This window comes from Anser brachyrhynchus (genome assembly GCF_964034855.1).
Source record: "Anser brachyrhynchus genome assembly, chromosome: 8".
Lineage (NCBI taxonomy): Eukaryota > Metazoa > Chordata > Aves > Anseriformes > Anatidae > Anser > Anser brachyrhynchus.
The window spans coordinates 9,566,011-9,581,753 of NC_137702.1; the positions used below are offsets into that span (position 1 = coordinate 9,566,011).

The 15,743-nt window shown below is 48.5% G+C and overlaps 1 protein-coding gene across 1 annotated transcript; it reads left to right on the forward strand.

The window, feature by feature from the left end:
- The first annotated feature begins 175 nt into the window (after positions 1-175).
- Positions 176-15,479, forward strand: LOC308198622 (vitamin D3 hydroxylase-associated protein). The gene is made up of 16 exons (XM_080601383.1): positions 176-278; positions 2,148-2,420; positions 3,426-3,539; positions 3,878-4,021; positions 4,394-4,527; positions 4,899-5,105; positions 5,699-5,739; positions 6,369-6,493; positions 7,216-7,341; positions 8,460-8,557; positions 9,879-9,978; positions 10,403-10,446; positions 11,097-11,136; positions 13,817-13,925; positions 14,752-14,897; positions 15,187-15,479. The coding sequence occupies exons 2-16, from the start codon at positions 2,211-2,213 to the stop codon at positions 15,313-15,315; spliced, it is 1,767 nt and encodes a 588-aa protein (XP_080457509.1). The 5' UTR covers positions 176-278; positions 2,148-2,210; the 3' UTR covers positions 15,316-15,479.
- Positions 15,480-15,743: the final 264 nt, after the last annotated feature.

Below are 15,743 nucleotides of genomic sequence, written 5' to 3' on the forward strand. Positions count from 1 at the left end.
TTAGGCACCTATACCTGCTTTCCACAGAGCAGAGGTATAAATTGCTTCATCTCAGTGCATTGCACTTACCGAGCAGCATGCCAGTGTCGGAGGCCAGCCTCTGCTGCACGGCCAGGTTTCCAGCGAGGTTCCCCAGCCGCTGGCAGGCACCCCCACCAGGATCTGCTGCTCCCCGCAGGTTTCCAAGGGTGCCTGAGAAAAGCGGCTCCACAATGCAAAAGCGTCTTCCCAGAGCAGCAGTTCCCAAATAGATCACTGCAAAGCTTTGACAGGAAAAGGTATGGGTGTTTTTGTTTTGTTCTTAAATGTGTTATTGTTTAAACCAGAGTCATGCAAGAACATAGTTTTTTTTTTACAAGGTCTGGGCAAAGAGTTTACCCTGGCCTATCCAGGACCCTGATTCTCTCTCAGCAGGCTTTAAAAAAGGAGTGTGTGTGGGGGGGGAACTCCAGCCATCCCAGGACTGAGTGCTACGTAACGAGTAGCTACAGAGGATCTTGGACTGAGTTTTTCACCAGTTTTAGGCAATCACTGCCCACACAGAAAAAGCTGGATGGGGATTTTCTATTTGCATTTTAAAATCCAAGCCTGGGGGAGATTGTCCCAGGAGAGGCAATGCCAGGTGCTGGCCCAAGCTGGCTGGATGCAGCCCACAGCCCCAAACAGCCAGGAGCTGCGTTGCCTCATTAGTTTAATCAGTCTCTTCTTGGCGCAGAGGTGGGCAGGGTACAGGAGTCCAAGCGATGGAGATGCCAGTGGACCTGAACCAGTAAACACTCCTCTGGAAACCCCGAGCAAAGGCCTCCAGCGAGCTGTGCCCACTGCCAAGGATCACTGCCAAGGAACAGGGCTGAGGCTGCTGCATGGTTTTAGGGACTTGAAGTGGCTGAAAAGGGAGGTTGTGGCCACCAGAGTGGCCAGAGGGAGGTTGGGGTGGTTGGTGGCACTGAAGCTTAAGGCTGGGATGTGGAAATGAGGATCAACTCCCGAGTCATTGGGGAGAGGTTGGTGACATCCACATTGAGTTGTTTGGCTCTTTTTATTCTCCATCACGGATGGCAGTAACACGACAGCAGTACGAACACTGGCTTTCAGCCCCCAGACAAGACCCCTTCATCAGAGAGCACTAATTACCTGGGACACAGCCTCCTTACAAGCTCTGCTGCCCTACTGCCTGCAGCAGAGGCACGACCCTACAGACCTGGCAATGCCACCTTGCATCTTGGCAATGAACTTTCAGAGTCATCTCCCATTCCTTTCCCATGGGCTTTCAGACCCTTGTGGTTTGAGAGATGCTTGATTTTCCAACCCCCTCTTTCCTCATGCACTGCTTGGGAATGGTCCTATGGCTGCGGAGTACCTGTGGCAGGGGGCAGCTCCTGGACTGCATGGTCCAGCTCCTTTGCCTCGTGCTGCCTGGAAGATGGCTTAGAAACTGGGAGTACATGGGATGCTGGGCCCGTCAGAGGGGATTTCCCTGATGTGGATTGCCAAAAGGTTGCTCAAAGAGGCTTGACTTGGAAATGGCACAGAGCAGTCATACTCCTTGAAGGCATCTTCAGATAGCTCCAACCAGACTGCCTTTCCAGAGGCACCGTGTCCTGCTTGCACCTAACCTTCACTCCAGCCCCTTCGTTCTCCCGAGCTCCCTGCTCTCTGAGAGATGTGATTTCAATCCCTGCTCTCTGATCAATGTTGATTTCACTCCCTGCACCGGGTCCCCCAGGGCAAGCAGGGCTCTGTTGTCCCAGGCTCAGAGGGCTGCACGTGCTGCTGTCAGGGAAGAGAGGTGACAGCTGGGCGCTTCTCGTTAATGGGCTTAACTGCTAATGAATTATTAGATGCGGGGAAAGCCCAGACTTGGCTTTTGCAGATGTTCAGCCCCATTAATCAGCTCTGTCCGCTCTGTGTAGCCGGGTACAGCAGCAGCCAGTGGCTTGGGGAGCCACAGCCTTGGGGGACATCCCCTCCAAACCCAGTGTGATCTGAGCACACTGCTTGCAGCCCGACCCACAATGGGCAGGCAGACCCTTTCAAAGTCCATGGTCTAAAAAGTCCATTCCTGGACTTTGTTAATGCAACTCTGTCTCAGAGCTGATCTTGCACAGGAGGCAACTGAGAGGTCTGCATATATCGGCTCTCCTTAGGAGAAGGTGGGAGACCCAGGTGCCTGTAGCTGACCCAGAACAGGAAGGACTGGGGGAGAAATCATGACCCAGGAGCGACTGTGGCAGGTCCTAGACCCATCATGGGCAGACCCTCGCATCCTCTCAGCCTTGCTCTGCGGTTCAGCTGCAGCCATTGTGCTGCTGAAACGGCTGGGGCACAGGAGGATCCAGCAGAAGATGGAAGAGGCAAGGAGAGCACGGGATCTGGCCCTGGAACAAATGGAGAAGGCAGCTCGCAGGTTTAAACAAGAGGTAATTTGGGGGAGAGTGTGTGTGGAGGGAAGAGACTGTGTTTTGGGTAACCGAAGAAAAAGAGGAGTCCTAATCAATCCCTCTTTGAATAATAGTGAGGGCAAGGGCAGGGATGTGCATGTTTTGGGTCATCACCAACCTTTTTTGATAGTCAGCACCCTGTATTGTCACTGAAAAACCGCAACCAATAAAGGCAACATAAAGAAGTTATTTCTTAATACTGACCTGTTGTGGGAATCCTAAGGGTCCAAGCTGGGGACACTCTGAATCATGTCACCAGCCGAGAAAGTATTCCCAGACCTCCCTATGCCCTTTTCTCCTCCCTTGTTGCTCCTGCCAAGCCTTTCTGCTCCTATCCTCCTCACTCCGCCACTCGCTAGGAACCTGTCCGCCCCATCGCCCTCAAAGTACAGGTCCCTCCAAGGTCTGCACATCAGTGACCAAAAGCCATTTCATTCTGCCCACTTAGATTTTAGGAGGTTCAGTCCTTGGATTCAGGATTTGCCTTAAACCCCAGATAAACACTAGTTGCTATTCTTTTCTTGGGGAAGGGCAGGGGGAGGTTGCAAAGAGGACACACACTTTTTTTTTTCCCCAAGTTAATGATAAATTTTGTAAAACTTTAGCTGGCTTAGCTGCCATCCAACGCATTGTCTGTTAGTTAGAAGGTGGGTGAGGCCCTGCAGGAGGGTAAACAGAGACAGGCCAGGCCTCTCAAACCTCTTACAGATTCATGCAATTCTCTGGTCAAGAGGCAGCTTTCTGCCTGTTTTGGATCTATCCCTACGAAGCAAGACTCAGCAAATTCCCCATCAGCAAATTCCCCGCTCCAGTACACAAAGTGCTATGTGGCAGGTCTGCATTTCTACAGGGAGTGTCTTTTAAAAAAAAAATCTCTGTTCAAGGTCACTGCTGGGCAGATGCTAGAACCGGGGATTCACAACCTCAACACCAGTCTTTTCGGTCATGTTCATCCCTCTGCGCCAAATTTCTTACCCTTTGCAGAACCCAGGCACCCAGACGGCACACATCCTCTCGCTGCCCATGGTGGAGCTGGTGGAGAAGCTGAAGGAGGGGTCCCTGTCCCCAGAGAGCGTCCTCTACTCCTACATGGGCAAAGTGAGTGAAAGCTACAGCGTGGGAGGGATGTCTCAGGGCTCTTCTGCTGAGGCGGCAGCAGGGGCTTTCAAACTGAAAACCAGCCCATTTTCTGGGAGAACCAGCAAGGCCAGAGACAGCAATTAGTCAATGCTGAGAGGGATGAAGGGTGGCTTGTGGGTGAATGAGTAGGACAGGGATCCAGGGCAGAAAATTATCCCAGAAAGAAATATCTAAAGTTTATGGGTAAAGTCTGAATAACGAATGCTGGAGGTTTGAGGACATTGAATGCTCATCTTGAAAACTCTATTTAAATGCTGTTTTCTTCCCTCCATCTACTCACTTGCTGCTCTGGAGAGGCTTTGGAGGTGACTCGGGAGGTGAACTGTGTGATAGACTTCATTCATGGCTGCGAGGATCAGCTCCAGAAAGTGAAGAAGCAGAAGGAGAAGGGGCTGCTCTATGGCATTCCCGTCAGCATCAAGGACCACATTAACTGCAAGGTACATCCCTAATACCCTTATCCTTGGTCTGGAGCTGGGAACAGAGCAGGATGTCCAGTCCTCTACCCTCATACAAGGAATACAGCCTGATCCTTTTTATCTCATCACGACTGGCCAAAAGTTCCCTCAGGCAAGGATGTTCTGGACTATTTATTTGTGGGGTCAGCAAGCCTGTCTTTCTTCTGACAAAAACTCAGTTTTCTTGGAAAATTCCTAACTTGCTGTGATCTGGTTTCCATCAGGTAGTTCTGGCTGTGAGAAAAGTCAGGTGGGAACATCGTCACAGGAGGTGTCAGGGCTTATGTCTGTAATTGCTAAGCTCTAAACAGCATCTGTACTGGTAGCTAAAGAACTGTGCTTCCCATCCCCAAGGGCCACGTCTCCTCTGCTGGGCTGGTGAAGCTTCTGGGCCAAGTGAAGGAAGAAGACAGCGTCATCGTCCAGGTTCTAAAGAGCCAGGGGGCAATCCCCTTCGTGAAAACCAACATCCCTCAGACAATGATAAAGTAATCTCGTGTTTGCCTTCCTGAAAACACTGTGTCATGCAACTCTTGTGACCTAAGGGTGGGTGGGGCCCACATGCACACGCTCCCACTCTTGTCCAAACTAATTACGCACAGTGAGTTAATTGCCTCCTTATTTCAATCTGAGTCATTCTGTCCTCAGTCTTGCTGCAGAATACTACAGATAAATTGTTTCTCTTATATTTGATGCCTCTTTCTTCCTAAACTAAGTGTCCCAACAAATCTACTTCACACTGATCCTACCCTCCAGGATTAATTCCACACTCATCCCTGCGCAGACGCTCAGTGCCTTGCATTTATGGTCTGCAGGGACAGAAGTACCTCACTCACCTGCTGTTTTTCCCTCTCCCCAGCTATGACTGCAGCAATCTGATTTTCGGCCAGACCCTGAACCCCCTCAACCACCAGAAGACCCCCGGAGGCTCCTCAGGAGGGGAGGGAGCTCTGATCGCAGGGGGAGGCTCCATCCTGGGCATCGGCTCAGATGTGGCGGGCAGCATCCGCCTGCCGTCCAGCTTCTGCGGGCTGTGCGGGCTCAAACCCACAGGCAACAGGATCAGGTACAGCCTAACTTCTGTCCCCTTCTGCGCCCACTGTGGAGGCTGAAGTGTCCCCCACTGTGCATAACCCTACAAAACAGACCCCACCGTGCATAACACTACACAACAGATGTCCACGTTTTCCTCCAGGTTTAGGTTACCACACTAATCTGCCTGTTCCCTTTCATCAGCCAGGCTAAGGACTCTGTTGATGATCTCCATGACACATGATGACCTCCAACTGTTAACGCAATAAAGACTTAATTTATGAGTCCCAGTCGGGAAGCTGAAAGGAAATGCTGCAGGAACATCTACTTTTTAGATGTTTTCCAGCCCTTGCATTTTTTTGTAAGAGTTCTCTGTGTATCAGAGCTGGTTTACTCCCACGTGAGGAATTTCATGCACCAGGGAAAGAAGATAATAGCAACCATCTCTAACCCCTAGAAGCTCACCGCCCCTGAAAGTCTTCCTAGTCTAGAAAGTGTCAAGTCTCTGCAGGACCTTTTGTTCTCTTGCTTGTTGCCCGGGGAGAATTAGGAAGTCTGCAGCCCAGCGTGGTGACTTGCCTTACAGCAAGAGCTGCTCCTAATCTATTTCTCCCATTATGTTCCTAGCAAACTGGGTGTGGTTTCTCCTATCACAGGAATGTACTCAGGTAAGTCCATCCAGATGATACATTACTACTGTCAAACCTTCACTTCTTGCATCTCCTTCTATTGCTGTGATGCCAGCTCAGTGTGCTTGCTCAGTTATGTGTTTCGCAACCAATTAAGACAGGTAATCTATTAGACCAGAGCCTGCCTTATGCTATTACCTTTTTGCACCATTTATTCTGTTCTGGACTGTGATAGGGGTTAACTGCATCACAGCAGAATTGAAGCAACAGACATTCAGGCAGTGCAGTGCATAACAGTGAGAATTGTGAGACGTGGATCTCAAAGGCCTGGAATATTTCACTGGATGGTTTGAAGACTCTGCTGGCCTCAGTTGCTGCCAGGCAGTATTGCTGTTGGCAGTATGGCTGCAGTCCTCTTGAGTGGGACTTGTGCCTGCAGAAGCCTGGCCCAGAAGGTCAACCTCAGTAGGCAGCACCAGGCCTCTGCTCTGAGACTTAGGGACTGTTGCTGCTGTGCTTTCTTGCTCACTTCTTGCACAGACATTGCCTTCATTTCCCATTCCTCATCCCTGACCTGAATTAAACTCCTCTCTGCTGGGTCACCACCAGTTACTAGAAGAGAGCTCCAGGCCCATCTGCCTGCAGTGATGGGATCTTTGCGCTTGCAGTGACAGGGACGCTGGGGCCGATGGCGAGAGATGTGGACAGCCTGGCCCTCTGCATGAAGGCACTGCTCTGTGAGGAGATGTTCCGGCTGGATCCCACCTTGCCCCCCATCCCCTTTGATGAGGAGGTAAGGCTCAGAGGCAATGTGACGCCTCCGTTTGCCCATCACTGAAGTGAGATCTTGGGAGAGTCTCAACTGGTTTAATATCTCAAGATAGTGAAGGACCTGGAGAGGCAAGCCTCCTTCTGAACAGAGGAGCCCCACATGAGCAACCACAAGAAGAATTCACACAGCAGGGTTGGCAGGCCCCTGCTGGCTTGCCCTGATGAGACCTGCTTGATACTAACCCCTTACCCAGCAATGACCAGGACAAGTTTGCTGGCTCCATTCTGGCTCAATTTCTAAAGGAACTGTTTTTTTCCTGATCAGAGAAACTCACCCCTCACTCTTTTAATGAGAGCCTGGTTTAACAGTCACTGACTTAAGAAATCTTTGCCTTTTGGCTTAGGTCCTAGGATCCTAGTGTGCTTCAATTGTCCCTGATATATGGACAATACAGATCAGACAATTACCCTCAAGGAACAGGCTGTAGCCAAGTGAACTGTTCAGATGCTATCACATCTGCTATCTCAAAGTTGGGACAAGTTCACACGGCAGGACGTAGTGTTTTTCTGACCACATCAAGACCACTGCTGTAGCTCTGTCTTCTGGGCAACAATGCTTTCCACCAGACCTATTGCTCCTGCCATTCCTTCAACCCAGGACACCTCAGCTGCTGCCTTCCTGCGCCCTAGAATGGTCTGATCTGGTACATCTCATGTGTCAAGCAATGGCTCCTCTCCTCACAGGTTTATACCAGTTCAAAGCCACTTCGGATTGGGTATTATGAAGGAGATGGCTACTTCCAGCCCTCACCCAGCATGAAACGGGCCATCCAGGAGACCAGAAAGCTCCTCCAGGAAGCAGGGCATACGGTGAGTTTTTATGCCTGTGGTTACCAGGAGCTCTTGTCCTTCTGTTTCTTACAAAATTTAGACAAGTCATTTCCCATCTCCTTTTTCACTGCCCATCAAACAGGGCCATCTCTCCCTGGCAAAATGCAATTGTCTGTTTCCCAAACCAAAGTGATCTTGCTTATGTTTCTGGCCTAGCAGACAGGAAAATCACCTTCAGATACCTCCAAGTCACTCTTCTCTAAAGTACAGCATGGGGCACGTGGTTTTGTTTGTTTGGTTGGTTGTTTTTGTTGTTGTTTTGTTTTGTTTTTGTTTTGTTCAGTTATTGTTGTTGTGTTGTTGTCGTTTTGTTTTTTTTTTTTTCCCCATCATGTTTGGTGACCCCATAAATATCATCCTCACAGCAGCTTTCATAATCCCTCAGCTGCTGAATACAGTTTACAGATTTCTTGGTGTGCAAGGTTTTTGGAGCAGTTGACCCCCCAAGGGATGCTATCTAGCCTAAATTATACAGTGGTTCCACTGATGGTAATTTCTATATGGGTGCTGCTCCAATAATAATTATAAATGAGAAGTACTTGGTGTTTTGAAGCCTCTAAATATTCTTCTCAAAGGAGTGGAGACGTGGAGCCCATGCCAAGTCACATCATAAATAAGTGCTAATGCCTTGGAGACAGGAAAGGACAGCTGGCAGATGGCACCAGCCCAGGTCCCTCTGAAAATGGAATTTTGCAGAGTGGCACAGCCCCTACTGCGAGAACCCCACCTCCATCCTGCTCTGCAGCCCTAGGCGCCAGGAGCAGCTGGTAGGTGGCCCACAGTCATGGTGCCCAGCTGTTTCTGGCACATTGCTCCATAACTGTGTGAGCCCCAGGGGAGCCTGAGGCAAAAGACAGTGGTGTGAGCTGACCAGAGGTGACCTACCATGTCCCTTACGCTTCAGAAGGCATCACAGTGGTAGGCTGCAACCCAGCATGACCCAGGTAGGGGTGCAGAACTGCAGGCCACACACTCCTGCTGTGCTACACCTCCCCACCGCTTCCCACTCACCTCACTGGTAAGGCAGGGAGGTTTAAGGAGAGCTCTGTGAATCATTTGTCTTTCTTGCTTCCTGAACGGGGATGGTTTTCCTGCAGCTTGTTCCCTTTGCACCGCCCAAGATTGACTACGTGGTAGATGAGCTGTTCACCAGAGGGATTTTCTCGGATGGTGCTGCTCACCTGGTGGACTGCTTGTGAGTAAAACCCGCTTGCTTTCAGTGCTGGCCCAGGGACTTGGCACTATATGGCCAGTGGATACATTCAGAGTGGTTTTATTCCTGTGGGTGTGTACTAAAGAGCGGGCAGCAGAGGAGCTATTTTTGGAAGGGTGAAATTAACATGGGCAGCAGCTAGTTCACAAGGGTGAACTCATATGCATTGGTAGCCCTGGAGGGTAAAAACATGCCATGTGTCCCCAGTGCCGTGGCAACTGTTTTTATGTGCTTAGCCTGTCATGCATAGGAAACACCACACACTGTAGGACGTCCCTTGGAGGTGGGTTAAACTTGGAGAGCAGCTCACTCCTCCTAAGCAGGAAGAAAATAGGATGAGAAAGATCGTTGGTGAGGATAAAGACAGGGAGATCGCTTACTGATTACCATCATGGGCAAAGCAGACAATTTATTGACAAATAGATTTGATGTTATAGATTTGGGTAGTGAGAAACAAAGTCAAGCATTAAAACAATACCTTTCCCTCCCCCTTGCCCAAGCTCGGCTTCACTCCTGACTCCTCTGCCAAGCAGTACGAGGGGACAGGTAACAGGGTTGTGGTCAGCCCATGACAACAACTCTCCGCCGCCCCGTCCCCCTCCTGCTCTCCCCTGCTCCAGCCCCAGTCAGAAGGCCGGCTGCGCCACCGGTGCTCCGAAGGCTGCAGGGGGGTCTCTGCCTTGGCGCCTGGAGCACCTCCTCCCTACTGCTCACCGGCCTGTTTCTGACTTTTTTTTTCCCTCCCTTCTCTGCCTGTACTGTGTTTTTGCCCTTTCTCGTATACGCTTCCGGAGAAGCACCACCAGTGTTGGCGAGGGGCCCGGCTGTGCCCTGAGGTGGGGCCGGTGGAGCTGGCTGGAGCCGGCCATGACAAGCACGGGGCAGCCCCGGCCTCTCCTCACAGAGCACCAGGCAGCTCTTCCTCCACACACCACAGTGGGTGCCGAGGCCATCCCTCTGCTCCATTTCAAGGACATCTACCACAGTCCGACCCTAATTCTTACGCATGTCAGTGGCTCTGAAACAGCAGAGCACAGCAAACAAGCACCCCTGCCTAGGACTGGGAGGCTGCTGGTGGCTGGGCAGAAGCAGCACACCCATCCAGGTGTCATACCAGGAGGGTGAAGCCTGAAGAACCATCTATTATCTGGAGAATGTCCTCCTGGCTTGTCTTCTGGGCCTGGGGTCCAAGCTGAATTCAGCTCTGGACTTGCCTCAGGGATAGCACTGGCCGTCCCCAAATCTGGTACTCTCTGGCACAGGCGGCTTTTCCTGACCACTCCTTCACTCTCTGCCCTTCCAGCAAAGGAGACATCGTGGATCCCAACCTCAAATCCCAGTTCAATACGTACAGGCTTCCTGCTCTGGTGAAAAGGATCTTGGCTATCATTTTGAAACCCATAGTAAGTATGCGGACATTTTGTCTGTGTTATAGGAATTGTGCAAGGTGGGAAAGCTTCCACGTGAAGGGTGGTGGGCTGCTCCACCCAGAGCTTTGCTGCTTCATGTCAAAAGTCTGATGGTTTTCAAAGAAAAATGCACTTAAGTAAACTTAGTCCCTAAGCAAGGATCTGAACAACATCTCCACATCCAGGAGATGCTCTCCAGGGCTAGCAGTGTTGTCTAGAGCCTTATTTCCATGCGTTGTTGTGATTGAATGTATAAACTAATGTTGGAGTAAAACCACCTCTTTGGAAACTGTACCTGTTCTTCAGAGCCACATCTGCTAGGACAAGAAGTGTGCTCAAAATACAGTGTCATGGTAGCCGTCTATTTCAGCTGCACTGTTTTTGACTAATCCTAGATTTTTCCTCTTCCCTCTGAAAGTACCCACGAATCGCTCGGGATCTCAGCGCTCTCTGTGGAGTGGGGTAAGTGGCACTAAAGTAGCTCTAGAGGAAGGGATGGATGCACATGAAAGTATGCCCTGGCTTTGTGCAGATAGATGCCAGCTTGCTGGACAAAGCCCTGCCATGGGGATGTGCAGCACAGGCTAAGCCTGCATGAATACATGCTGCCTCAGCACCACCTGGGCTCAGCATGGTGTTATCCAGGGCTATGCAGCCAGAGATTATTTTAAGAGCTCATCGTGGCAGGGCTAGGAAGTCTCAGCACAGGCAGACACAGGCTGCTTTCCTCAGTGTCAGGGGAATTCTGGTACCCAGAGCAGCATGTGCCAACATGATGGAGAGGTATCTGCATGTAGATGCAGTGTGGTGTGAAATACAGGCTTCTCTGAGAGAGACAAGAAAAAGAGAAAAAAAAAAAAAACAACTGAGAGCAGCTGGATGTAAAAGACCACCATGATTTTTGTCTAGGTGCCAGAACAGGTGAAAGCATGGTGGTAAGCTCTTGTGGTGTACCTGTAAGTACTTGTGAATCTGTGCAGTCATCTAGGTGATACTATAGCTTGTTCCCAGAACGGCCAAACAGGTTCCATAAAAATGGGCTAAAAGTGTATTTTTTAAAATGTTTTCTGTTGCTACAGTCCCATTGCTGATTAATTCTGCCACCTTTCCAGGTCTGCCAAAAACCTCTGGGATCAGCATGCAGCAGTAGCGGTAAGATGATTTCTTTTACCTTACTAAGTATAGTGAGATCCCTAAAATTTCTGAGCAGTTGCTTTCAGCTCTGTGATGGATTTGGTGTTAGAAATGGATCATGTGGAAATAAAAGGGCTGGGCTTTTCTTTGAAATTCAGTCTTTGCAAAAAGTGGTAGGAGCTCAAGGCAATAGATAGTCACGTGGACGTCTCTGCTTCCTGGAATATGGGGAAGAAAAATTATCCAGTGCCCTGCATTTTCTAAGCAGAAATAGCATAAAAATAACCACTAAAGATGAGGCTTCAATTTTAATGATTTCCATCTCTTGGTGCAAATCCCTCATCTCAGACATTAGGTGCTCTTATCACTAGTTAAAACCACACTTGAACTATCAACCAGAGATGCTAGGAGTCTGTTATGATTTAACCTGTCAGGCCGCTAAGCATCACAAAGCTGCTCACTCACTCAGAGTTGCAGGATGAGGGAAAGAACTGAAAAAGTTACAAGCGAGAGAACTCATGGGTTGAAATAAAGATATTTTAATAATAAGAAGAAAAAAAAGTAAAAGTAATGCAAAACATTATTGCTTGCCACCAGTCAACTGGTGCCCAGCCAGTCACTGAGCAACAACAGCAGACCCCCTCCCAACTCCCCCCTATATTTGTAATTCCACATGGCACACAGGGTATGGGACATCCCTCTGGCCAGCCTGGGCCAGCTGTCCCAGCTGTGTCCCCTCCCAGCTCCTTGGGCACCCCCAGCCCCTCGCTGGCAGGGCGCTGTGAGAAGCTGGGAAGGCCTTGGCTCTGTGCAAGCACTGCTCTGCAACGACTGAAACAACAGTGAGCTGTCAACATTATTTTCGTTCTAAATCTAAAGCACGGCACAATACCAGCTACTATGAAGAAAATTAAATCTGGCCCAGCCAAAACCAGGACAGAGTAAAAACTTGTGTTTGTGAACAATTTGGCTCAGGTGTATTTTGTATGAACTCATTCTAGTTCAGGAATAAAGGACAGGAAGTGTTGTCCTGGACAACTGAGTCCAGTACTGCCCACAAATCAATCAGATTCCTCTTCAAAACTAGTTGGATTTTTCATTTGTATTTGTTTTATTTGGCCATCTCCTCTCCTCCCTGCTCTGATAATTGTAAAGCTTTATATTTCGCTTGTTTATTCACTTGCAGTTTATTCTCATTTTATTCCCGTCCTTGAGATTAAATAGCACCTCTCCTCTCTGGTATTTTCCACTGCCTCCCTTGTCCTTGATCTATTTATAGACAGCAGTTGTATCCCTTCTCAGCTGGTGTTTTGCAAGGCTGAAGAAGCCGAGCTGTTTTAGTGTCTCCCCACAAGCCAGGATCTGTGTTCTCTGGGACACCCTCACAACCCTTCCTGAGCACAAACACAGCCCCGGAGCGCACCATGCAGCTTCCATCAATGTCGGTCACAAGACGGAAGGGCATGCTCACTTGCAGCAGGTCTGACAGACCATAGATCATAGGAAAAACTTCTGTAAACCAGCGTGGGCAGATGGAAGGAAAAGGTTTGATTGTTCAGTGCTGGATTTTTCTTTTTTTTAAGGTGAAAACAGATCATCCTTCCCCCACTCCTATCCCTCTACTGCTCCCCCCCAAAAAAAAAATCTCAAAAAGATTTGTCAACCGCAATGATATTTTGGATTGTTTTTCTTTAGCAAAACCATTATTCACAGTTTCTACCGCAAGCAAAAGCTGATCCAAAAATTTTGGCTAGCTACCAGCTTTCCTCTGAGAAAAAAAAATGAGATTAGCTGCATTGACTGTATTTCCTGGAAACCCTTTCTTTTGTCAAACTTTCAGCAGGAAGGATCTCAGAATGCTGATGGAATTTGAGGTCAGATAAAAAATAGCCTGGTGGTCAGGGCTTTCATGAACGATGTGGGAGACCCTTGTACCGAAAAGTTGGGGTGAGATTGTACAGAACAGGGTCTGGAACATGGGACAAATGTGTTCTATAGCTAAGGTAGGCTGTGGAAGTAGCCACGCTCTGGTCCATCTGTATCTATTTACAAAGAGAAAGTGGAACAGCTCTTTTGAGGATTGATTCATTCATTGCCTGATGTTCAGCAAAGATGTAGAAAACCAAAATGCAAATCTAGTTCTCTCTTGGATGTACAGTACAAACCCAAGGCTGTGACTCCTACATCATAGAGGAGAAGACTACAGGCTTACCTAACTGTCTCTTGCTGCTCTTTTTCTTACCTGTAACCCGATGCAGAATGAAAGAAGAATTTGTGAAAATATTTGGAATTCATGTCTTCTATCCAAGTTTCTTCTACCTAAATAACAAAGCTTTTAGGAAATTGATTTTTTAGTGAGCTGAACATAATTCTTTGTATTACTGTTGATTTCCATTCAATCAAATCTGAAGATAAAACTGTACGTAAGAAGGATCTGGTTAATACTCAAAGGAATCAACTCTGAAATGCCCACCTAGCACCAATGTCTAGGTCTGAGCAGGACATGGTATTCTGCCAGAAAACCTAGAGTTGGAAGAACAAAACCCGTTGTGTCTTTCAAAGCACAGCTCAGATTTGATCTGAGTTTTCACTTTTATCCAAGCAGGGGTTTTTTTATCCTTTTTCCATGCTGTAGGCATTGATCTGTCACTGCTGTCCAACAAACATTGTTCATCATTCGCTCTGTCTTTCCCTCTAGGTTTACCGTACCGAATTCATTGCTAAATGGAGAAAGCAAAGACTGGATGTGATTCTCTGTCCTGCACTGGGTCCAGCCTTTAACCATGGCTATGCTGGGAAGCTGTTTGGTAATCTTCAGTGAGATGTCTCTGGATGCATCCACGGTGGTTTTTATGGGCACAGCAGGAGCAAGATATTTTGGTCTCATTAACATTTCCCAAAGCATGTGCAGTGCCTGCTCTTCCTTCCAAGGAAAATAGCAAAGGGACGTCTCCTCTGGGTGGGCCTCCCCATGCCCCCACCCCATCTGAGCTGCAGATGTTTGGATTAGTATGGAACAGCATTAAGTGACTCATCTGTCCCAGCCACTACTGGGTGACTTTCCCTTGTATCATCTGTCCTGCACAGAGTGCTTGCGAGGATAGTTGTTAGAGTTCTGGCTGACCTTAGCACAAGACCAGGCTCTTCTGACTGTGGCTATCTATGTTCCCCAAGACTTTGCAAACAGCAGAAAGGTTGCCTCTGACTTGGAGAAAGAGGCAATTTCATAGCTTTCTGTGGTCAGGGTCCTCCGTTTCTCTAGCAGCAGCCCTCTGAGATCCAAAATGCCCAAGATGGTGGTGTAGTCTCAGACCTGGACATCTGGAATATCTTGAAAAGATAGCCAGGATTTTTCCCTGGGGTATGGATGACATAGATTCAGACTGTGTCACAGACCTAATCTCCACCATGACTGACAGTTGAAGTCACGGGTCTCTCTCTGATTTCAGCAGCCATGCAGCCCTCAAACTTCCCCACCAAAAGTCCCTTTGAAAACAGCACGTTTTCATTGTCCCTTTAGGTCCAGCAACTCCAGTTCAAAATCCCTCTAAACCAAATTATCACCTGAAAGTCCTTGCTGGCCCAGCACCTTTAAATTTTGCCATTTTATATACTCTGTGTCATCTTTTCCAGCTGCAACCTCCTATACCAACTTATACAATGTCTTAAACTTCCCTGCTGGAGTGGTGCCAGTCAGCACAGTCACAAGAGCTGATGAAGAAGAACTGAAGCATTACCGAGGGCACTATGGGGACCCTTGGGATAAGAGGCTGAAAGAGGTGAGCAAGGAAAGAACTTAAGTGTTAGCAGAAGGCTATGACTGGCACGGTGGCACATTCTCCCATTTCTTCTCTCCATCTCATAATGAGAGTGGAAACTTCTTCAATGATGTGGTTGCATATACCATGTTACCACCTCGAATGTGGTACAGATAAGCTGGTGTACGCCAGCCTGTCAACTGTCCCCTTGCGTATCTTTCCTCATCTTTCTTTCTATACCGTCAAAAGACAGCATTTTCTCGTGTGCCTCCTCTGGTGCTCTGACTAAACACCACACTTACTGTTGCAGGCTGTGGAAGGAGCTGTGGGGCTGCCTGTGGCTGTCCAATGTGTGGCTTTGCCGTGGCAGGAGGAGCTGTGCCTGCGGCTCATGAAGGAGGTGGAAACACTTTCCCGTGGCACAAGGAGAAATGTGTGATTTATCAGGATCTGCCTCCATGATGTTAACTTTTCGTTCCCTGTCCTTCTCTCCAGTCACCTTCTACCTAATGCACAAAGCAAAGTAGATAGCGAGCTGCAGACTCCGAACCACTGTTTCAATAAAATGGCAATAAATGCTGTTTAAAAACAATCAGCAAAATCTCATCTCTGTCCAAACTGTCCTTCTTTGTTAAATTGGGACAAAACTAAAAGAAAGGAATGAGAGTTCATGTTGGACCAAAGGAGTCCAGTAACTGCAGTGAAGTTATATTTGTTGTATGACATGAGGCTGAAGAGGTGTTCACGTCATTATTTTGCTTCCAATAGTGGGAGTAGCAGATGTTTGTGGAAGAGTGTAACCTGCTAACTGCAGGATTCTTTCTTTAGCTGTGCCATTCGTTGGCTTAGATACTTTTTGGCAAAAAG

Excerpts from the sequence above, each read along its gene's own strand:
- LOC308198622 (XM_080601383.1), top strand. The coding sequence starts at position 2,211 with ATGACCCAGGAGCGACTGTGGCAGGTCCTAGACCCATCATGGGCAGAC. Across the intron at positions 3,540-3,877 it reads TCTACTCCTACATGGGCAAA|GCTTTGGAGGTGACTCGGGA; the intron begins GTGAGTGAAAGC and ends TGCTCTGGAGAG. Across the intron at positions 14,898-15,186 it reads GGGATAAGAGGCTGAAAGAG|GCTGTGGAAGGAGCTGTGGG; the intron begins GTGAGCAAGGAA and ends TTACTGTTGCAG.